This window comes from Cibotium barometz, chromosome 51, assembly GCF_041138505.1.
Source record: "Cibotium barometz isolate CiBa-2024 chromosome 51, ASM4113850v1, whole genome shotgun sequence".
Taxonomy (NCBI): Eukaryota; Viridiplantae; Streptophyta; class Polypodiopsida; order Cyatheales; family Cibotiaceae; genus Cibotium; species Cibotium barometz.
The window spans coordinates 24,537,942-24,562,577 of NC_141096.1; the positions used below are offsets into that span (position 1 = coordinate 24,537,942).

The 24,636-nt window shown below is 43.2% G+C and overlaps 1 protein-coding gene across 1 annotated transcript in view; it reads left to right on the top strand.

Moving 5' to 3' along the window:
* The first annotated feature begins 10,072 nt into the window (after positions 1-10,072).
* Positions 10,073-24,636, top strand: part of LOC147609454 (WD repeat-containing protein 26 homolog) — a 50,805-nt gene continuing 36,241 nt past the window's right edge. Inside the window, exon 1 of the mRNA XM_086787874.1 lies at positions 10,073-11,293. Coding sequence (XP_086644000.1) covers positions 10,475-11,293 — 819 coding nt within the window. The 5' untranslated portion in view covers positions 10,073-10,474. The remainder of the gene's footprint in view (positions 11,294-24,636) is intronic.

The window sequence follows — 24,636 nt, forward strand, 5'->3', positions numbered from 1 at the left end:
AATTAGAGCGCTGAACCAGCTATCTTAATCAGGTGTCTAAATCAAGTGTCTAAATCACTTGTTAGAGTCAGCTATCTACATTAGCTGGCTGATGTAGATAGATGACTCTACGAGAGCTGAATCATCCTTTTGAATCAACTGTCAGAGTCAACTATCTACATCAGCTAGCTGAATCAGCTTTTGTAGTTAGCTATCTGCATCAGCTGGGTGAATCAAACATCGGAGTCAGCTATCTACATCAGCTGGGTGAATCAAACATCGGAGTCAGCTATCTACATCAGCTAGGTGAATCAATCGGAGTTAGACTCTTAGAGTGAGCTTTCTAAATCAGCTATCTGAGTCAGTTGTCAGAGTCAGCTATCTCAATCAGCTGTCAGAGTCAACTGTAAGAATTAGTTGTCGGAATATTAGATTTTGTTTCACATTTTCAAATTTTGTTCCATAATTATTCTCATGTATATATAATTCTGGGAGGGCTCTTTACTTAAAACATTTGGGATTAATCTTTATATTAATTATTTATTTCTTGTAAAGGGACTAGACATTGTCTCTTTGAGGTAAGACCTTCCTTAATGGCCACCAAGATAAATAAATTTGAAGGAACAAGCTTTCATATATGGCAGACTAAGATCAAATTTACATTAATGGGAAAGGGGTTGTGGAGCATTGCCATTGGGAAGGAGAAAAAGCCTAACACGCAGGGAGGGAGAACCATTGTGGGTTAGTAAGGATGAAAAAGCTCTTGCCATCATAGCTTTGGGCTTAAGTGGTCAGTTTATCCATCACATAGATGTAAGAAGCACTTCAAATGAAGCTTGAGAAGACTTGGACACATTATTTGGTGCTCAAGCTAAGAGCTCCAAGATCAACCTTCTAATTCAATTCTTTGAACTTAAGTTAAATAGGGGAGAGCCGCTTGCCTCTCACCTAAATCTAATGAGAAGCCTAACCACACAGCTTGTAGGGATTAACTTAAATATGGAAGAATATGTATGCATTACATTATTGTTAAAAAGTTTACCCCATGAGGACTATGGTAACATAGTCACTACCCTCACCAAGTTGCCTTCTCCAACATTAGTAGCTGACATCACTGCTGTAGATCTTTTGGAAGAGGAAAAGTAGATCAAAAGGTAAAACACCTTGTCTACATTCCAAGATGAAGCCTACTTTAGTGGTTCATTCAAGAAAAAGGGTTCTTTCAAAGGACCATATAAAGGACCCACTAACAAGGAGTTTCCAAAGAAATCATATGATTTCTATGGAAAACCTAATCATGTTTACAAAGATTATTTTTATAGGAACAAGGCTCAAAAGGCCTATCTTGCAAAAGGAGATTCAAGTGAAGAAGAAGTCAAGCAAGAAGAGGTCTCATATGAGGCCAACTATGTTGAAGATGATTGGGTCTTATAGATCAACAAGGGGGGCCAGCCCTATATGTTAGCTACTCCCATATTCTAAGCATAAGTGTATGCATTGTAAGCATAACTAGCCACTCACATGGTCACACCATTCGCTTCTTTCACATGATCATCACCCTCTTAATAGAATTCCCTATATGGCACCACTATGATGAAGGAGACCAAGGCCTTGCCTTCGACATCAACAAAGGCACTACCCTCATGTTGGAATTAGGGTTAGGGTTTCAACAATGCACACGCACAAGATAGAGAAGCTTGAGAGCACACAAACTCACTAGAATAGATGAAGAAATGTGTGCCAGATACAAAAGATAAGTACACACCCAAAATGAGTAGATAAGAGGGTGTACATATGCATGGGGGAAAAAACCTCCTAGTGAGGGAAAAATGCCCCGACAGTCCTAAGTGTGTTCACACACATCACTACCATATAATGCTACAAATCCCCCCTAGAGTGATGATGTGAATATGTACAGGGTATGGCCAATCAATCCTGAAAAGGCAGCAAGCCCAAAACTTTATGAAAAGCTTTGAACTTTTCACGAGGAGGAGCCTTCGTGAATAAATCTACCATGTCATGTGTAGGCACATAGATCAAGCTGATCTCTACTGCAGAGAGTCTTTCCCTGACATAGTGTAATGCACCTTAATGTGCTTAGTGCGAGCATGAAACACTGGGTTCCTCGGCAACTGCTAATGTGCTCTGGTTGTCATTGAAAATGGTAGTACTAGACGACTGTCCAACACCCAAATCAGCTATAAGACGTCTGAGCCACACACACTCAACTGTAGCTGTAAGAGCTGCCGTGTACTCGGCTTTACATCTGGAAGTGGCCACTGTAGGCTGCTTCTTGCTGAGCCATGATATACATGAATCACCAAGGTGAAAGCAAAACCCACTAATGGACACTCGTGCGTCATAACATCGAGCCCAATTTGAATCACTAAAAGCATGCAGCTGTGACTCACCCCCCTTTGGATAAAACAATCCAAAATATTGAGTGCCCTGCAAATAGCAAAAAACCTGCTTGATAGCCTGCCAATGCTTTGTACTTAGACTATGCATAAATATGCTCAACTCTTAGACTGCATACTGTATATCTAGCCTCATGTTGCATACATAAAGAAGGGATCCAACAGCCTGCTGATACAAACTAGCATCAAAAGAGTCTCCTGCATCTTGAAGACTAAGTCGAGTACCTACCTCCATAGGTGTAGCCACATGTTTATAGTCTTCAAGATTAAGCCTCTTCAATAGCTTCCGTATATATTTAGATTGCAGCATAACAATGCCATCATTGCGCTGCACAAACTGAATCTTGTCATCAACAAACGCCTAGAGAGATCCCATAAACCCAAAATTAAGCAACTTTAAGCTCAAAGAAGTTAGCACCATTAGGTTTCCAAATGCGTGAATATCCAAAAGTTCCATGGAAGGCAACACCCAACTTTGACTTCCAAAGCCAAGCACACATCCTTGTGCTCGATAAGCTGTTCACCTTAGTGAACATTCTCCTTGCATAAGGGGAGAAGGAGAGAAGAGAACAGAGCAGATGCAAGTGTCAGTTTGGGAACATGCACTTAGCCAAACCTAAGAGGGTTAACTCCTCAATGTGAAGCCGCTAGGGGTTCACTCCACCACCACTTGTGTCACCCAAGTGGAGCTTTCCATAAGCTAGGTAGAGAGCAATGAGAGAGAGAGCTATGGAAACTTGCTGTCAGTTTCAACCTTAGCCTTGTCAGGCTTAACGGTGAAATTTGTGGATGACAGATGTACAGTTCATGATAGAAATGAGGTTATTCTATCATTGCCTCAGTTACCTTGTTTCATGGCCTATATAAGATGGATGTATTTGAAGTTGCAGCATGATGCTTGCTTAGTCTCTACTACGACTAGTGCTATGAGTGATGCAAAATTATGGCATGTGTTTTAAGCACTTGATATCCATGGCTGAAAATGCATGTGAATGTAAAGTTGACACCCTTCGTTCAGATCAAGGGGGGGAGTATAGGTCCAAGGAATTTCATGCATATATGGCTGAAAAAGGCATAAGGCATCAATGTACAGTGCCATACACACCTTAGCAAAATGGTGTGGCTGAGAGAAAGAATAGGTCTCTCATGGAGATGGCATGATATATGGTGAAAGCCCAAGATTTACCTCATGGTTTTTGGTTAGAGGCAACTATGTGCGCAAACTATGTGTTGAACAAATACCCTACCAAGGCCTTACAGTCTAAAACTCCTTATGAAGCTTGGCATGGCAGGAAGCCTTCTGTGGCGGCTCATTTGCGTGTTTTTGGTGTCTTGCTTATGCTGTTGTGCCTGAGCAACAACACAGTAAGCTTGATGATAAGGCAGTTAAATGCATATTTGTGGTGTATAATTCAGAAAGCAAGGGATATAGACTCTACCATCCGGCCTCAAAGCGGATTTTAGTAAGTAGAGATGTTGTTTTTGTAGAAAACTCAGTTCAGCCTATGCTTTCATGCAAAAAATGACAGAATGTATGCTCACAGGACATGTTTGATTCACTCCTACCTTTGTTTAATGGAGGGCAGCCATATGTAGAGTAATTGAATGCTCAACCAAGTGCTCAAATTTAGCCTTTGCAAGTGCAAACAAATCAGTCTTTTGATGAGGCAATTATTGAGGATGTAGTGGATGAGGAGAGAGCAGCCATTGAGGGATGAGGATGTAGTGGATGAGGAGAGAGCAGCCATAGAAGAATCTAGGCGTGTGCCAAAAATGGCTTGTGCAGACATTGAGGGATGAGGATGTAGTGGATGAGGAGAGAGCAGCCATAGAAGAATCTAGGCGTATGCCAAAATGGCTTGTGCAGACATTGAGGGGGGATAGCAAGTTGGCAGCTCCTTTACCTAGCACAACTCGTGCAAGTTCTCATCATGCAGATTATTCTCATGTGGATCATGTTCTCATTTCTACTTTATGTAATCAGGAGGAACCTGTTTCCTTTGAGGCAGCACAGGATGATGATCATTGGATGCATGCTATGCAGGATGAGTATAACTCTATACTCAAGAATGACACCTGGTATTTGACAGATCTACGTGGCAACAAGAAGGCCATTGGTACTAAGTTAAAACGCAAAGCAGATGGTAGCATTGATCGCTACAAGGCCAGACTTGTTGCAAAGGGGTATGCCCAGCAATTATGATGAGACCTTTGCACCCACATCTCGTATGACTACCATTAGGTGTCTCATTGCTTTGGCAGCACATCATGGGTGGAATGTACATTAGTTGGACATTAAGACTGTATTCTTGAATGGTGATTTACATGAGGAGGTGTATGTATCGCAGCCTCCTGGTTTTGATGTGAAAGGGGAAGAGTCTAAAGTATGCAGGTTGAAAAAGGCTCTTTATGGCCTTAAGCAGGCTCCTAGAGCATGGTATGAGAAGATTTATGCATACTTGGTTGCAAATGATTTTTGCAACAGTCCAACAAAGAGTACCCTCTATGTGAAGAGGAGTAAGGACACATTTTTTTGTCAACGTGCTATACGTTGATGACATGCTGCTGAGCAGCAGGACGACCCGATATAGATCAAATTTCAACCTTTAAGGCTGATTTGCAGTCATCGTTTTTGAGATGTTAGATTCGGTGCCCTAAATGTGACATTCATGAGCAGCCAGTCAAATGAGAGTGTTACTCTCCTTTCACTTGCAACAATCATGGAATTAACCAATATTAGGAGAATCGATTTAGTTTAATTTTTACCTTTTCTTTACTATTTTTTGATGGCCTTTTAGGGATCCATATTTCTATGTATCCATCATAATAGCCTTGGATATTCATCAAGACCCACCATTGGTTATATTAGTAATGTTAAAACATTGGGGTGCTTGTAATTTGTTTAGCTTGAATATTATGTTCTTAGGAGATTGAGGAAGAAGTTATGATTGGTAAAGAATTTTAATTTGGAGACAAACGACAAGGTTAGATCTATCTTGAGAGGAGATGCCAACATTGAGAATCTAAATCTCCTTGGTGAGGCTTAGCAAAGTTTATGGAGGCTTCTTCATAGAAGAAGGGAATTGCCAATGTTGAAGGTGGGACTTGATTTGGAGGGGTAGTTTGTAGGTTAGACAAACTGATTTTGTTGCATCATCACCATTTTAGGACTTGGTGTTAGCGTACCAATGTGCTCTTGCCAATTGATATGGTAACTAGTGGCTTTAATCCACTCTTGTCCCAACATTATTGTGTCTTAGATTGCACATCCACTTAATTACAAAAAAAATCTACGCTTCTAAGGATTATTACCAATGTGTATTATTTGATGTAAAAATCCAACAGACAGTACTCTCACTTCATGATTGAAAGCAATGTAAGAGTCACAAGAAGTGAGTGTAGTCTTGCATACCCAAGCTTCTAGAACATAATGTTATATTGTGGTTTACCTTATTTTTTGTTCTCACTAATCTCATTAGTATCCTTGTTAATTATTATTAGTATCCTTATTATTATTATTATTAGATCTTAATTTCTATTTTTTCTTACATTTATTTTCTCCCTTCTTACTTACTTACCCTATCCTACTATCACTTTCTTATTTCTGTATTTCCTTTTAGCTATAAACATATATTGTATTTTCCACTTCTTTTTCTTTCTGTCTATCACTTTTTCCACTTCAACAGTCTCCCTCACACTTCCCCCACTACTCATGTTGCAAAGAATTAAAGGCTATGAATGTTTTGCCTAAAAATAGCAACTCAATCACCTACAACACCATGCATAGAGCTTCATGCCTCTCCTCCTCCTCTCCACACAAAGTAGGCATCTACTTTTCCATGCTCCACTACACTACCACCACCATGGTTTCCCATGGCCTTATAGCCTTAGCCTCAAGTGCCACATGTGCCCACACATGCACCTAATTGGCTCATCACAATCACCTCACCTTGCTTCCAGCTAGGTCATGCAAGGTTGCTACAAGGTTACTCCAACCCAGGCATTCAGATGCTTTCCAAAATAGTTCACACAATTTGATCATCACTATATATCTAGATTCTAGTCTTGTAAACAAGCAATTATTTTAGATAATAACATGCTAGAAGAGGACCTTGAAATCAAATCTTCCTCATCTAATTTTGTGGATGCCAAAAAAGGGTAATTTGATCTCTAACACATCAATGGAGGAAGTATGCACTACATTGCTTAGCATCATTGACAAAGGGTGCCAAGAGGGTGGTGAAATCAACCCTTAAACCTCCTTAGATGCCCTCCCTAAACTGCCACTCAGGATGACCTGATACTTCTATTGTTAAAAAAGGGTGAGAGTCACAATATCGCAATCTTGGATGACAAGGAAGAGACTATCTTTGGTGCTCAATTGCAATGATGATCTCACCCAAGAATCAACTTCTGAAAACTTGCTTAAAGAAAGTCTTAAGTGGTTCTAAAAAGCAAGCTCGAGAGCAGCAAGAGCTATATGAAGACACTTAGTAGTCTAAAACAGTGCAATCTACCATTATACTTTTATACCACCACAAATATATTAGTAACTATTGGCCAACCTCACACATAAGGCTTGACCTTTTCATTCATCTCATATTGTATACCTTGATGAAGATGAAGAGAAGAAATTCTCTTAGAAGATGTAGAACACTACTTTGGAGGCATCGAGCCACCATCTCTAGAAGGCAAGGACAAATGACCACTAATCAAGGAAATCACTTATCAAATAAAAGGGCCACTAATCAAGGACAAAGGGCTAGTAATCAAGGAAGCCACTAATCAAGGATAAAGGGCCACTAATCAAGGAAGCCTCTACTTCAACTAAAGGCCTTGGCCATAAGAGACAAACATCACACAACACACAACTTTCTTCTCTTTGTTTCTTTGTTTCCCAATCCTTGTGCAACCTTGACCAATATAAGTACTTACTTGGAAAGTGAGCTTGAAGAAGATGATTTTACTAAGATGTTCAAGAGTACATAACAATAGTAGCTCTGCCCACAAGAAGAAGACCAAGGACAACTTCAAAGCCCACCACATATAGTATTCAAAGGATGAAACCTGCATTAGGAAGGGGGCATGTTAACACCGTTTTGAGCCTTGTACATTGTAATTTCCTTACATGTTGGTGTACTTAGCCAAAGGCTTTATCCAAGTGTTATCTTTTAAGTCCATGTAAAAAGGTTATGAAGCCTAAGTCTTTTGAAATATAGTCAATTATGGACATACATAGAAAGTTTAATGTTATATAGTCTAAGTCTTTTGGAATCTAGTCAAGTATGGACATACATAGAAGTGTTACATAAATTCTTATGCACAGAAGAAGTCTTGAAATCTGATCAAGTATGGACATAGAAGTGTTACATTCTTATGCATAGAAGTGAGCTTGGCTAACTTGTGTCGATGAGAGAGAGAGAGAGAGAGAGAGAGAGAGAGAGAGAGAGAGAGAGAGAGAGAGAGAGAGAGAGAGAGAGAGAGAGACTTTCATGTTGTGTACTTGCTTGAGTGTGAGTGAGAGAATGAACCATCTCGTGTGACACATGTGAGTGACACACATTGACGTAGAGAGAGTGGAGCAACCAAATAGGTGTGAGTATAAGGTAAGTTCCTTACGATAATTGGCCTAAGTTGGGTGAGGAGTTGCAACATTATTATGGGTATAATTGTTGAGGTGTAGAAGTCAATAAAAACTGAGCTATTATAGATAAAACTTATGAGCACTGTTTTCATGTGTGTAAGCGAACATTAAATTAAATTAGGCAAAAGGCACTAGCGGCCCTTAAAAGTGTTTATCCATCTAAAGCTAACATGTGTGATTTTGCAGCAGAATTGTGACTTGTAGTCTCACAATATGTCTTTAAGCAATGTGAGAAAAAACACAAGTTGTGTAATCACCAAGAGAGTTCACTCCATGAGAACATGTTATGTTGCTAAAAATATTATTTTTTTCACACATTTAAAAATGCACCTATCATTAAACTACTTGTTAATTACTAAAGCTCCTTTTTTTTTTCTATGGTATACTTATCATTTAATTATCGTGCATCAAGTGGGTGTAGGTTGGCAGGTATCAAACTTATGTCCTCATTCTAAGAACAAAAATTCTTTACCACCTAGCTACACACGTGGATAGAGTTGACTTAGGTGTATCAAACCCATGTCCTCGTTCTAAGAAGAAAAACACTCTTACCACTTGGTTACACACGTGTGGATAGAGTTGACTCAAGCTCTAAGACATCTGCCTAAGGATTGATTTTGTAGCCCTCGCTTACTTGAACATCAATGCATTTGAGCATAACTTGCATTTTAAAGAAATTACCATTGCTCAACTTTCTTAATTTCAATGCATCTCAATACACTCCTGATCCATGTTTAGATTAAGAGCATACCTTGCATTTTAAAGAAATTATAATGGCTTAACTTTCTTGATTTCAATGCATGTCATACTAGGGCAAGGCGATTAACATATTGTACTATTTCTCTATTCTCATTCAATTACCTATGCCATGAAATATAAACTTATCTTTATCCTTTTTTAATTTGGAAAATCTACTCTTGGTAAGAATCCTCTTCTTGTTTAATGAGTGTTTTCACATAGGTATATTAAAGATTTGGTTTCTATATTAAGCTTTAACTGATTGTTCACTAAATTAAATGGCTTAATTCGATAAGGGCTCCAAATGAAAATCATGAAATTTATGCATGCCATCATGTTTTTTAATGAGAGCTTGTCCTTTATCCTTTTCTCGCTTGAGGTAATACAAACTTAGACCTTACACGTCATTGCACGTTCTCAACTATAGAATAAACATGGGTGCATTGTGTTCACTACTCAAGGGTTATAGTGGACAAATTGTATTCCAAATTGTGTTCTACTTTTGAAATTAAAGGTGATCTCATTAGGAGACTTAGTTCCAAACATCATGTCAATTTGTCCCATATACTCCACTTATAAGCTAGAGGATACCCCAACTAATGAGACATGCCCATTCATCTTTGTGGTAAATGTGAATGTAGGGTAAACAAGGGCATGATATGTTGCTGCATTCAAATAAATTTTGAGTATTTATCTATAAAGAACATGATATTAGGATGCTTTTAATGGACTCTTATGAAGCAGGCACCAACAAATGAGCTTTCTTTTCTTCCAAGTGGGGCTTGGGTATTAAATGTTATTTATGGATTCAAATTAGAGGTTGTGTTTGAGAGCATGATGCTCGAGTGTGTAGGCAAGCTTGGATGGGTTATGACGCGCACATGTGAGGCTATCATAAGACGAGGCAATGCTTGGATTCAAATTAGAGGTTGTGTTTGAGAGCATGTTGCTCGAGCGTGTAGGCCAGCTTGGATGGGTTACAACGCACATGTGAGGCTATCATAAGATGCGATAATGCTACTAGAGTAATATTTCTTCTAGTTCCTAGCTTAAAGATATTATTAGAATTGGGTAGGTTAATACTACATATAAATAAATTCGACATAAGGACGTTTATAGTTCATCCCTTGGCCACCAGTAGACATATCATGGGCCATGGGGAGGGTTCTGTTATGTCGTTTTTACGAGAGTTTGGTAGTGTGTATGCACATTAAGGCCTCTTACACACAAGATCAAATTTCAATGGGGACAGCTACTCACATGTGTAAAGCCCCTAGGATAGTAATGTGTATGTGTAAACAACCTAAAATGATGATATGGTTGGTTCCTTGCCTAAGGTAAAGCCCCTTATTGTTTAGCCTTCTTGCGTTTTCTTGACAATCAGAGAAGCTTTTATTTGAGCAAGAAGGCATCCGAGGGTCTTTATACACAGACAGAGCGCCAGGAGTCAAATCTGCACACAAATCAACAAGCTCACACAGCAGAGTCATATCTGCACACAAAGCAACATGCTCACACAGCAAAGACCAGCAGTGTGCGAGCTCAGACAAGAGGCAGGCTCCTTTTAAGCTGCACCCAGATTAGCGAGGGCTTTAGGCAGAGAAATGAATCTTTGGTGATTTCTTCTACTGGCGCCACAGCCCACCATTTCTAGGGTTTCGTTCTATTTTGTTACATGGGCTAGCTGAGCCCTTTCATGGGAGGACTAGATGAGGGCGCTCCACCTCCATTAAAGCGTCTCAAGCTTATGCCCTTATCATCAGAAATCGATTCAGAAGAGGCCTTCCTTACTCCTTCACAGGGGTCCTCTGCTGCCATTACCATGGCCAGAGCCTGTGTGGCAGTAGATGACGGGGACGACAGCGGTGACACAAATGTTGGCCCCACCGGGCTTATCCGGCGATCCGAGCTGGTCAGGATCATCACACAGTCTCTCTACGCATTGGGTTACAAGAGGGCGGCTGCTCTTCTCGAGGATGAGTCTGGCATCCCCCTTCAATCCCAGCTTGTTGCTAACTTCAGACAACAGATCCTCGATGGCAAGTGGGATGAGGGCATCGCAAACATGCGGCTGCTGCTTCCGGATGCCCATAGCTTTGATTCAGCAGCGTCTCTCATCTTGCAGCAGAAGTTCTTTGAGCTGCTTGGCAAACATGACACCATGGAGGCACTTAAAACACTCCGGATGGAGATCTCACCCTTGCACGTCAAGAAGGAAAGGCTACACGAGCTGGCCTCTTGCGTGGTTTGTCCATCCAGGATTGAGTCCCTTTCGTCCAGTGGTGGTAAAGATGGGAAACCGGCAGTAAATCCTCGAGAACGACTGCTACAAGAGCTTCAAGGTTTTCTACCGCCGTCTGTCATGATTCCGGAGAGGAGGCTGGAGCATCTTCTGGAGCAGGCTTTGATTGTGCAAAGGAAGGCGTGCATTTTCCACAATTCCATGGACCAGCCATTGTCCCTCTACTCTGATCACCAATGTGGGCGGGACCAAATTCCAAATCAAACCCTTCAGGTTTGTGCCTTGTTCTTGCTTTCTTTTTTGTTGCCATTTGATCTCTATGTCAGGAACTTTGTCATGGTTTTTCTTAGTTGAAAGGCTTCCTTTTTCACGCTGTGAGCTTCATTCAAGGAGTTAGTTGTATTTCATAGCATTTGGTCATTGCATTGATCACTTAAAGCAGTTGCTCACCCGACCCAATTAGCCCCTATAGCTCTTAAACCATGCATTCAAATTGGCATGTAGAACAGTATATATATGTGTGTAGGTGTGAATAATTTATGCGCATTAATAATTTTTGTATGTATGTATGTGTGGGTGTGAATAATTTTTGTATGTGTGTGTGTGTGGGTGTGAATAATTTTTGTATGTGTATGTTTGTGTATATTAATAATTTGTATATGCATGTGTATGTGTACATATGTTGCTGCCAGCTGGTGGATGCATTTGTAAAGATTTACAGATGTACCCTTGCCCAAGTAGCAACCCTATGCATCACGTGTGCATGCATATGCTCGTTTAGCAAGATGAGGTGATGACTACATGTATTTTTATTTTTGTGTAAGCTGAATGAAAAAAATGGCTACTCTTAATTCGATTGGGCCTTCCTCCATCCCCAAGTATGTCCTCCATCGCCGGAGAAATGTTAGAGATATGGAACTGTGATTCTTAAACGAAGATGTTTCGGTGTCTAAATCTGTGTGCTCTCTCAGGTGCTGGCCACACTAGTGTGAGTGCCAAAACTTGATGGCTTTGCTATGCTAATAGAATCAATGCTATGAAGCCTTATGACTAGGCTCTCACGAGGTTATACGGACAGACTATGCTAGATCTGGTAAGAACTAAAGTGGTTACGAAGCTCCAGTGCTCGCTTTGAACAAGGCTATGAACAGAGCTAGAAGTTTTTTGGTTGGAATATCCCCTAGTAGAAAGCGTGGGACTGACCTGTGTGATTGCCAGCTGCCCATCCGAGGGCTGACTGTGATGCCTCTGAAGACTGCATTTTGCTCGCCTGGTTGGCTGCCCTGAAACTCGTAGAAGGTGGCTAGAATTCTGAGAAGGTGTTCTATTTATAGATCCTAACAAGTAGGTCTACTCTTCTCGATTCGTGTCGTGCTTGTGTTTGTTTGGTCAGCAGCCTATTGCCACTTGGTGAGTGTCACTCTTTCAGCCTGAACTACACCGGCTAGGTGTGAACGTCCTTGGGCACCGTCTTGTGAATAATATGTCTAAATCTGTGTGTGCTCTCAGGTGCTGGCCTCACTAGTGTGAGTGCCAAAACTTGATGGCTTTGCTATGCTAATAGAATCAATGCTATGAAGCCTTATGACTAGGCTCTCACGAGGCTATACGGACAGACTATGCTAGATCTGGTAAGAACTAAAGTGGTTACGAAGCTCCAGTGCTCGCTTTGAACAAGGCTATGAACAGAGCAAGAAGTTTTTTGGTTGGAATATCCCCTAGTAGAAAGCGTGGGACTGACCTGTGTGATTGCCAGCTGCCCATCCGAGGGCTGAATGTGATGCCTCTGAAGACTGCATTTTGCTCGCCTGGTTGGCTGCCCTGAAACTCGTAGAAGGTGGCTAGAATTCTGAGAAGGTGTTCTATTTATAGATCCTAACAAGTAGGTCTACTCTTCTCGATTCGTGTCGTGCTTGTGTTTGTTTGGTCAGCAGCCTATTGCCACTTGGTGAGTGTCACTCTTTCAGCCTGAACTACACCGGCTAGGTGTGAACGTCCTTGGGCACCGTCTTGTGAATAATATGTCTAAATCTGTGTGTGCTCTCAGGTGCTGGCCTCACTAGTGTGAGTGCCAAAACTTGATGGCTTTGCTATGCTAATAGAATCAATGCTATGAAGCCTTATGACTAGGCTCTCACGAGGCTATACGGACAGACTATGCTAGATCTGGTAAGAACTAAAGTGGTTACGAAGCTCTAGTGCTCGCTTTGAACAAGGCTATGAACAGAGCAAGAAGTTTTTTGGTTGGAATATCCCATAGTAGAAAGCGTGGGACTGACCTGTGTGATTGCCATCTGCCCATCCGAGGGCTGAATGTGATGCCTCTGAAGACTGCATTTTGCTCGCCTGGTTGGCTGCCCTGAAACTCGTAGAAGGTGGCTAGAATTCTGAGAAGGTGTTCTATTTATAGATCCTAACAAGTAGGTCTACTCTTCTCGATTCGTGTCGTGCTTGTGTTTGTTTGGTCAGCAGCCTATTGCCACTCGGTGAGTGTCACTCTTTCAGCCTGAACTACACCGGCTAGGTGTGAACGTCCTTGGGCACCGTCTTGTGAATAATATGTCTAAATCTGTGTGTGCTCTCAGGTGCTGGCCTCACTAGTGTGAGTGCCAAAACTTGATGGCTTTGCTATGCTAATAGAATCAATGCTATGAAGCCTTATGACTAGGTTCTCACGAGGCTATACGGACAGACTATGCTAGATCTGGTAAGAACTAAAGTGGTTACGAAGCTCCAGTGCTCGCTTTGAACAAGGCTATGAACAGAGCAAGAAGTTTTTTGGTTGGAATATCCCCTAGTAGAAAGCGTGGGACTGACCTGTGTGATTGCCAGCTGCCCATCCGAGGGCTGACTGTGATGCCTCTGAAGACTGCATTTTGCTCGCCTGGTTGGCTGCCCTGAAACTCGTAGAAGGTGGCTAGAATTCTGAGAAGGTGTTCTATTTATAGATCCTAACAAGTAGGTCTACTCTTCTCGATTCGTGTCGTGCTTGTGTTTGTTTGGTCAGCAGCCTATTGCCACTTGGTGAGTGTCACTCTTTCAGCCTGAACTACACCGGCTAGGTGTGAACGTCCTTGGGCACCGTCTTGTGAATAATATGTCTAAATCTGTGTGTGCTCTCAGGTGCTGGCCTCACTAGTGTGAGTGCCAAAACTTGATGGCTTTGCTATGCTAATAGAATCAATGCTATGAAGCCTTATGACTAGGCTCTCATGAGGCTATACGGACAGACTATGCTAGATCTGGTAAGAACTAAAGTGGTTACGAAGCTCTAGTGCTCGCTTTGAACAAGGCTATGAACAGAGCAAGAAGTTTTTTGGTTGGAATATCCCATAGTAGAAAGCGTGGGACTGACCTGTGTGATTGCCATCTGCCCATCCGAGGGCTGAATGTGATGCCTCTGAAGACTGCATTTTGCTCGCCTGGTTGGCTGCCCTGAAACTCGTAGAAGGTGGCTAGAATTCTGAGAAGGTGTTCTATTTATAGATCCTAACAAGTAGGTCTACTCTTCTCGATTCGTGTCGTGCTTGTGTTTGTTTGGTCAGCAGCCTATTGCCACTCGGTGAGTGTCACTCTTTCAGCCTGAACTACACCGGCTAGGTGTGAACGTCCTTGGGCACCGTCTTGTGAATAATATGTCTAAATCTGTGTGTGCTCTCAGGTGCTGGCCTCACTAGTGTGAGTGCCAAAACTTGATGGCTTTGCTATGCTAATAGAATCAATGCTATGAAGCCTTATGACTAGGCTCTCACGAGGCTATACGGACAGACTATGCTAGATCTGGTAAGAACTAAAGTGGTTACGAAGCTCCAGTGCTCGCTTTGAACAAGGCTATGAACAGAGCAAGAAGTTTTTTGGTTGGAATATCCCCTAGTAGAAAGCGTGGGACTGACCTGTGTGATTGCCAGCTGCCCATCCGAGGGCTGACTGTGATGCCTCTGAAGACTGCATTTTGCTCGCCTGGTTGGCTGCCCTGAAACTCGTAGAAGGTGGCTAGAATTCTGAGAAGGTGTTCTATTTATAGATCCTAACAAGTAGGTCTACTCTTCTCGATTCGTGTCGTGCTTGTGTTTGTTTGGTCAGCAGCCTATTGCCACTTGGTGAGTGTCACTCTTTCAGCCTGAACTACACCGGCTAGGTGTGAACGTCCTTGGGCACCGTCTTGTGAATAATATGTCTAAATCTGTGTGTGCTCTCAGGTGCTGGCCTCACTAGTGTGAGTGCCAAAACTTGATGGCTTTGCTATGCTAATAGAATCAATGCTATGAAGCCTTATGACTAGGCTCTCATGAGGCTATACGGACAGACTATGCTAGATCTGGTAAGAACTAAAGTGGTTACGAAGCTCTAGTGCTCGCTTTGAACAAGGCTATGAACAGAGCAAGAAGTTTTTTGGTTGGAATATCCCATAGTAGAAAGCGTGGGACTGACCTGTGTGATTGCCATCTGCCCATCCGAGGGCTGAATGTGATGCCTCTGAAGAATGCATTTTGCTCGCCTGGTTGGCTGCCCTGAAACTCGTAGAAGGTGGCTAGAATTCTGAGAAGGTGTTCTATTTATAGATCCTAACAAGTAGGTCTACTCTTCTCGATTCGTGTCGTGCTTGTGTTTGTTTGGTCAGCAGCCTATTGCCACTCGGTGAGTGTCACTCTTTCAGCCTGAACTACACCGGCTAGGTGTGAACGTCCTTGGGCACCGTCTTGTGAATAATATGTCTAAATCTGTGTGTGCTCTCAGGTGCTGGCCTCACTAGTGTGAGTGCCAAAACTTGATGGCTTTGCTATGCTAATAGAATCAATGCTATGAAGCCTTATGACTAGGCTCTCACGAGGCTATACGGACAGACTATGCTAGATCTGGTAAGAACTAAAGTGGTTACGAAGCTCCAGTGCTCGCTTTGAACAAGGCTATGAACAGAGCAAGAAGTTTTTTGGTTGGAATATCCCCTAGTAGAAAGCGTGGGACTGACCTGTGTGATTGCCAGCTGCCCATCCGAGGGCTGACTGTGATGCCTCTGAAGACTGCATTTTGCTCGCCTGGTTGGCTGCCCTGAAACTCGTAGAAGGTGGCTAGAATTCTGAGAAGGTGTTCTATTTATAGATCCTAACAAGTAGGTCTACTCTTCTCGATTCGTGTCGTGCTTGTGTTTGTTTGGTCAGCAGCCTATTGCCACTTGGTGAGTGTCACTCTTTCAGCCTGAACTACACCGGCTAGGTGTGAACGTCCTTGGGCACCGTCTTGTGAATAATATGCACGTGAACACTTAAAATGTAATAGCCACAATGCACAAAACAATTGAAAGGTACATCACTGAAAATATGTATATTTTGCGTGGATACTGGCCAACATAGCTAACCCAATAGCCAACACAGCATATGGCTGAATCATAGGCCGATAAATCTGTCCATGAACCCATATGGCTAAATCATAGGCCCATAAAGCTGTCCATGAACCCATATGGCTGAATCATAGGTCCATAAAGCTGTCCATGAGCCGATATGCTGAGATACAATACCCCAAGGCAATAGCAAGTGCCCAATGGCTCAAATACATGCCCAATCGCTATAGTAAGTGCCCAATGGCTGTCCATATATAACCAATTAAAAGGACAAATGCCCAATGGCTGAAAATCATAATACAATGATCAAATCTCCTTGCCTTCAATATTTCTTCGTGATGGAAGTCTTCAAAAGAATTCCCAACAGTCGGTATACTTCATGGGCAGCCTTCGAGAGAGCTTGTAGCGGTGGCAGAGAGCCATGATGAAACTATAGCAAAATATCCAAAGTGAAATGTACAATATGGCAAGATCAGCGTCCCAATCTCTCTAAGCCATGCATATGTAACAACATTAGTCCAAGTTGTATACCACTATGAACCATACACAACCACAACATCCAATGTGACTAGTACACATATATCATAGAAGTCCCATAAACAGATGTACTATCAGCCATCAGTACCTTCGGGTGAGACAAAAGCTGCACCAAGCGACCTCTAGATGTCATCTGAGCCTGTCTGTATCAAGGGAGTGGAGGTGCTGCCCCCCTCTTGAGAATCAAGCAATGCTCCAGACCCATGCTTTGCTGAACCTGAATGAGTCGTAACAAGAGTCGGCTCCAACTCAAAGGCATCGAGATCTGCAAAACCTGAGGTGAATCTGTTAAGTCACCTTCCTCCATTGAGATCTGCAAAACTTGAGGTGAATCTGTTAAGTCACCTTCCTCCATCCACTTCACATCCATCGGTGAATAGTTCTTGAACTTCACAAGATAGCGACGAGAAACTTTACCGCGTACCTTTCTTTCCTTATGTGCCAGTATCTGCACTGGAATAAGAACCTCATCAAGTTCCTCAACTTCCGGCTGAGCCTCATCTGATACATCCTCAGGCACATCCCCACGGAAAGGTCTAAGTAGACTCACATGAAATGCATTGTGAATCCTCCAGTGATCTGGTAGCTTCAAGCAATAGGCCACCTCACCAATCTTTTCCAATACCTGAAAAGGTCCATAATAGCGCATGCTCAACTTAGGGAATAAGCGCTCTTTACCCTTCATCTTCTTGAGCCTAGCTTTTTCAAATCGCAAAAGAACCCAATCACCCAATGCAAACTCTAATGCACGTCTGTGACGGTCTGCTGCTTTCTTTTGCTTTTGCTTTTGCTGAGTTTTTTGGAGTGCCAACTTAACTCTCCGATAAGCTTCATCCATATTCTCCACATACTGATCAGCCTTAAAGATCTTATCCTTTGTGTGCAAAATGGGTGGTACCTTCTTCCCTCCTTCCACAATCTCAAAAGGCGCCTTGCCCGTCGAGGTATGGACAGTGTTGTTATAAGCAAACTCCACCAAAGGAAGATACTTTTCCTATTGTTGCTTGTGCTCTGACACATAACACTTAAGAAGATCTAACACTGTAGAATTAGCTTCTTTCGATTGACCATCTGTTTGTGGATGAAATGAGGATGAAAACTTGAGAGTTGTACCCATGTTGTCAAACAACCCTCTCCAGAATAAACTCGTCATCCGTGGATCATGGTCACTAATGATAGACGAAGGCAAGCCATGATACTTGAAGATGTTCGCCATGAACAACTTCACCATATGATCAACTTTGATCGTCTTACGCACGGGAATGAAATGGGCCTGCTTATTGAACCTGCATATGATAGTCCATATGCCATCATTCCCCGTTTGTGTCCGTGGAAGATCAAATATAAAATCCATGGCAATGCTCTCCCATGGTCTATCTGGAATAGGTAAAGGCTGAAGTAACCCTGGTGTCTTTTGGCGGTCAAACTTCATTTTCTGACATACGATGCATTGCCGAACAAAAGCATCAACATCTCTTTTCAAGGTTGGCCAATAAAAGAAAGTCTCAACTGCTTTTACCATGGCGTCAATACCTCTATGACCTGCATACGGTGGAGCATGACTTTCAATCATAACCTTGAGTCGTAATTGCCTGGTAACACACAATCTACCATGCATCAACAAAAACCCATCTCCGAGAGTATAATGATCATGCCGCTGACCCTTAGACATCTGATCATAGAGCCTTCCAAAATCCTCATCATGGGCATACTGCTCTTTCATCTCATCAAGCTCATGATGATAAGCAAGTGAAACTGCTGAGACCTGTGGCTTGCGTGACAATGCATCTGCCACAACGTTCTTTTTGCCTTCCACATGCACAATCTGGAAGTGGAACATAGACAAAAAGTTGGCCCATCGCATATGCTTCTCAGAAAGTTTAGTTTGCGTGAGGAAATAACGCAAGGTCTGATGATCTGTTTGGACTCTGCACAGTGAAATCAGCCCCAAGCAAATAGTGTTTCCATGTAGAAAGAGCATGAATTACAACCAACATCTCTTTCTCATAAACCTGTAAATGCTTCTCGGCATTATGCAATATTCGACTCTCATAGGCTATCACATGTCCTTCCTGCATGAGAACTGCCCCAATGCTGTTTCCACATGCATCACATTGGACAACAAAAGCCTTTCGGAGATCCGGTAATACCAATACGGGATCCGAAGTAAGCTTTTCTTTAAGCTTTTTAAAGGCTGTAATTTCCTGATCAGCCCATCTAAACGGAGTTGCCTTCTTTGTTAAGGCATGAAGGGGCGAAGCAATCTCAGCAAAATATCGTATGTACCGCCTGTAATAGGAACACAATCCCAAAAAGCTGCGTACATCATGCACGGTCCTCAAAGCTGGCCAATTAAGAATTGCTTCCACCTTCGAAGGATCCATACGGACTCCATGCTTAGACACAATATGCCCCAAGAAGTGTATCTCTTCCAAGAAGAACTCACTCTTCTTGCCATTAATGACCAGCCTATGCTTCCGGAGTTCTTCAAATACAATGGCCAAAGGCTTCCTATGCTCTTCCTCAGTATGTGAATGCACAATCATATCATCAAAGAATGTGGCATAACCAAGAACTCATATAACCCAAAAGTGGTTTGAAATGCTGTCTTATGCACATCCTCGAGTCTAATACGTATCTGATGATACCCGCTTTTCAAGTCTATCCGACTAAAGACTGTGGAGCCCTGTAAGCGGTCCAAAATGTCATTGATCCTCGGAATGGGGAATCGATTCTTGATGGTATTCTTGTTCAGCGCCCTGTAATCAATACACATGCGCCAAGAACCATCTTTCTTTTGCACTAAGAGCACAAGTGAGCAAAAGGGTGATGAGCTAGGCTGAATCAACCCTTTATTCAACAACTCCTGTACCTGACTCATAATTTCTTCTTGTTGGGCTGCACTAACATGGTACGGCGGTCTATTTGGTGGAGTACTCCCCGGGATTAGATCAATAGCATGATCTTTTGGCCTTTCCGGAGGAAGTTCTCCTGGCAATGACTCGGAAAAACAATCTTGGAACTTACATAAGAAATTAGTTTTGTCCTTATCTAACGTAGACAAATTAGATTTAGACTCATCATCTTTTGCATTCTTTACAAAAATCAAGTACGCGGAAAGATGCTTTTTCATTTCTGATGAAATTGCCGAAGCTGATACAATAGGAACAGATTCCCCTTTAAGCTTTACATCCAAAATATGTTCTTTCCCTCTATGAGTCAAAGTAATCTTCCTATTGTATGTATCCACCACTGCATGTACTCTATGGCACCATGGCATACCCAACAAAACATCACATCCATCAAGTTGTTAGAAGTCATCTCCTGTCTAGATTTATACACCAGGGCCTTTGTTGTGGGTGTGCCCGCCCTTATGAGGTGTTTTATCATTTTTCCTTACTCCCCGCATTTTTTTCCCTATTTTTTCCATTTTTTCTGTGGATTGGGAGGCAGCCCTGAGTTGGCAGGAGGATCCATTTGCTGGCCGACTACATCAGATGTGTGTACTGGAGCTGGCCGACTGTACTTGATGCAGTCGTGGACCCTCAGTGCTGGCCGACTGGTTGCATGGTGCTGGCCGACTGATGATGCAGTCGTGGAGCCTTTTTCAGCAGGCCGACTGCTCATTTGGGGGCATATAAACAGCCCCCAGTCCCCTTGCCACTTGTGTATCATACCGGGATCTTCTTGTGTATATCAGAGCAGAGTTACACGCCTACATCTCTCTCTCTTGTGCTGTATTTTTTCTGCATGCGTTTTTGCTCTTGTGTCCCAGATCTGGTCATCATCTCCGCTGCGTATTTTGACATGGTATCAGAGCCTAGGCTCTAGATAGTTCTTGGGATTTGTGTGAGCAAGAGGGGGGTTGTTGTGTGGCTGATTGGTGGACTGTTTTGGACTGTTCGGAAAGAGGAGAAGCAAGAGGACGGCGGGCTGATTTGCTGGACAGCCACTTGCAGGTATTAGTTCTTCTTTGTTCCCACCCACCCACCCTTTTCAGAGTACATCCCTGCAATGGCAGATCTGTTTGAGATGGCCGAGAGACATGTGAAGATCCCGACACTCCCCACGTTCCTGGTGGACCGTCCGTTGGACGGAAGTAACTACGGCATATGGAAGGTTATGATGGAATCTGTTCTGGAGTCTTACGACCTCGCAGATTTCGTCGTTGGTGGTGTTCCACGGATCCTACTGTAACAAGTGATCTAGGTTGAAAACCATACATAAGCATGAAAGGACTAAAACGTGCACTCGTGTGCTTAGTACTGTTATATGCAAATTCTAACATAGGAAGATAATCCTCCCATGAACTATGTCTTTTGGATACATATGCTCGAACCATATCCTCCAAAATCTGATTCACTCTTTCAGTCTGGCCATCGGATTGAGGATGATCAGAGGAACTCAAATTCAAAGTTGTTTCCAACTTCTCAAAAACAAGTTTCCAAAATTCACTCGTCCTGCGGTAACCCGTACAGTCTAAACAAACAGCAGTATGCACAGAAAAAACAGCAAGCTTCTCGAACTCATACCTTTTTCTTCGACCTCTTTTTCTCTCCCTACCGACTTGCTCATTCACGAGGCTTGCTTTGATACCACTGTCGAATCCCCATATGATCTCTTGTAGAACGCTCCTGGTACATGACTCGAAACCTGCAAACAAACCAAACAAACATGATGGGGGTGCAGGCTTGACTCACCTCCCAACCTTGACAGCCGTGGGCAAGCCCACAAGACTTGGCTGTCCCCACCGAGCCACGAGCTGAGCTAACTAGATGGACATACCGACCAATCTCTACCTCGTGACGTCCCATACCGCCACGAAGCTACCCTCGCGGGCCTCGAGACTATTGCCGGCCTTGGCTGCATGAAGTAGGTGCACGTCTGTACTAGATCCAGGCTCTTGACCATAGAGCTCTCACAAAGGCACGTGAGACTCTATATGACTAATGACTAACCTTGGCCACCCTTTTATAGGCTCTTGGTCAGCGTCCACACTTGGGCGCCCGCCTGTCCATACTTGGGTGCCCGCCCGTTAGTCTATCCCTAACTCAGCTCGCCAATCAGCCTGCCTAGCTCCAAGCTTCCCCAACCTTGAAGCTAGTCTTGTGTGCGTGTAGTACACGGTATATACACACTGTGCACATGACACTTTGGGAGTCTTCTTTCAGCCCTAAACACCATCCTGGAACAGAGAAGAGAGAGAATACTTGAGTATTTAGTATATTCTAGAGTACAAAAAGGAAGTACATCATGGCTAGCCAATTGATTGCTCCATCAAAAGGTGGAAAAGCTCCTACCTAATCTATTCTATGACTTAGGCCCTTTGGAGGACTGAATGATCTAAGCCTTGAGCAAGGGTGCTGTTACATGCACTAAGGTTGATCGTGATAACGCATAACAGGGCTTTCTTTATATAAACCTTTATGTGGTGAGAATCTTAGCATCCAAAGTCATAGAGTAGAGGGAGACAAGAGAATGAGAGAGTGAAGTAGACGATGAAAGAAAGTGAAGCAAATAGAAAACACAGATGTAGGCCCAAGTACAAGACCTATAAATGTAAGAACTGATGTTGATTGCTGAAAACTGAGCACGAGGGAAGCCTGTAGGTGCTGGACAATGGTAAGAAGCAGAAGTAGTTGCTAATGACTGTCAAAATACGCAGCGGAGATGATAACCAAATCTAAGACCACAAGAGCAAGTAGAGTGCAGAAAATAGACAACACAAGAGAAGGAGAGAGATAGGCGTGTAACTCTGCTCTATATACACAAGATCTCGGAATGATACAAGATACAAATGACAAGGGGCTATGGGGGTCCATTATATATGGACCCCAGGCAGCAGTCGGCCTGCTCCAGAGGCAGCCGATAGACACAACACTCCACGACCAGCCCTGAAGACCAGTCGGCCAGCATTGAGTCGCCCAGTACTGTACAGAAGTCCCGTACAGTCGGCCAAAGTAAAGATGCGCTTGCCCCCCAAGCCACAGATAAATGGGAAAAATGGGGAAAAAATACGTGGAGTGAGGAAAAATGAGAAAACACCTACAAAGGGTGGGCACACCCACAACAGAGGCCTTGGTGTCTGGTAAAGAGAGGAGATGACTTCTAACACCCCCTCTCAGCTCCTGGCTGTGAAACCAACCACAGGGAGCTGGGGTGCTGCCTGAGCAAATCTTGAGATAGCGACTTCGTGAAGAGGTCCACCATACTGTCCTCCGTTGAATAGAACTCTAGCAAGATGTCATCAGCAACAATATTTTCACGAACAAAGTGCCTCTTGGGTTCCTCCAGTGGAAGCCCAATCCTGCCATGCAACCTCTTCAACCTCACCACCTCACAAATAGCATCACAAGCAGCCTGGTACTCTGCCTTTGTGGATGACAAGGCAAAAGATGATTGCCTCTTACTGCTCCTGGGCCTGAAGTAGATCTCCTCGTGTTTGGATCTCCTCCCCAATCTGAGTCACTCCAACTGTGGAGTCGGACTCCATCCATTAACCCCCCTCCTGTGTAAAAGAGTCCACGATCCTTCGTATGCTGCAGAAACCACAAGATACGCAATCTTGCCTCCCAAAGAGTCATCTGCAACCATGAGCTCAACAGCCTCATCAGGAAGCTCATGTTCAATCTGGTGTCCATCAACCAAATAAATGAACCATTCTGCTTCCGAGTCAAAGAGGCATCACACTGCTCACAAGGATCAACACCTATTACGGTGCAAAGCCAAGTCCTGGAAACTTGTTGAAGACCACGCAAGGCCTTTTGAAACTTGTCAACCACCCCCTTTGAATCCGGAACCAGAAAGCCTAGAGAATGTACCTCCTTCTGCAAGTAATCAATTGCCACCTGCCTGGCTTTCCGAGAGGTTGCTGTGGAACGAACATCCTCATCTACAGGAGTTTCTTTGTTCCAAATACTACAAGACATCAGAGCATAAGTTACCTGTTCAGTTTCCTCTGACTGGCGAACACAAGAACCACCAACATCAGTACTGGAAAGTTCCCGCCCAACTGCTGCCATCAACTGGTAAGCTATCCACCATCAAGTCCGGGAAAGCCTGCACCTGCAGCGTATCCACGCTTAAGTGGCCATTACTAGACTGCCACTCATCACAAAACCGAGGACCTGGGAGAGAGAGTGCTGAAAGCTTGTAAACTCCATTCTCCACTCCGCCTTCCCAAACTACTTGGCCTGTTGCCTTGTCCCGGAGAGCAACAAAATGCTCATCAAACTCTACCCGTACGCCAGTCTTGCAAACCTGATGCAGTGACAACAGATGAAAACCAAGTGATGGAACATACAACACCTGGGAGGAATGCTTCCCCCCTCTGCCATCGGGAACTATCTCCAACCTGCCCTCACTGTGAACTGGGATAGTGGATGTATCCCCAGTAAGAATGTGACCAGAATACCTGCAGAGATCGTGTAAATTTGAACGGGAAGAAAATGAAACATCGGTGTCCATCACCTCCAAGTGCACAAAAGCTGGAGTCTTCATGATTGCTGCTGAGGAATCTTCACCCTTCTCGGTTTTCCGCTTGGGACACTGCCTCCAATAGCAAGCTCTCATCAAACCGAGCATTTGGATCCCAAAAGCGGTACCCTTTTGAGCTCATACTGTAGCCTGTGAAGATCATCCTCTTCGACTTCGGTGCGAGTGTGGTCCTTTTCTTATCCGGGACATCCACATAAGCAACACAACTGAAAACACGTAGATGAGAAACAAAAGGCTTGTGTCC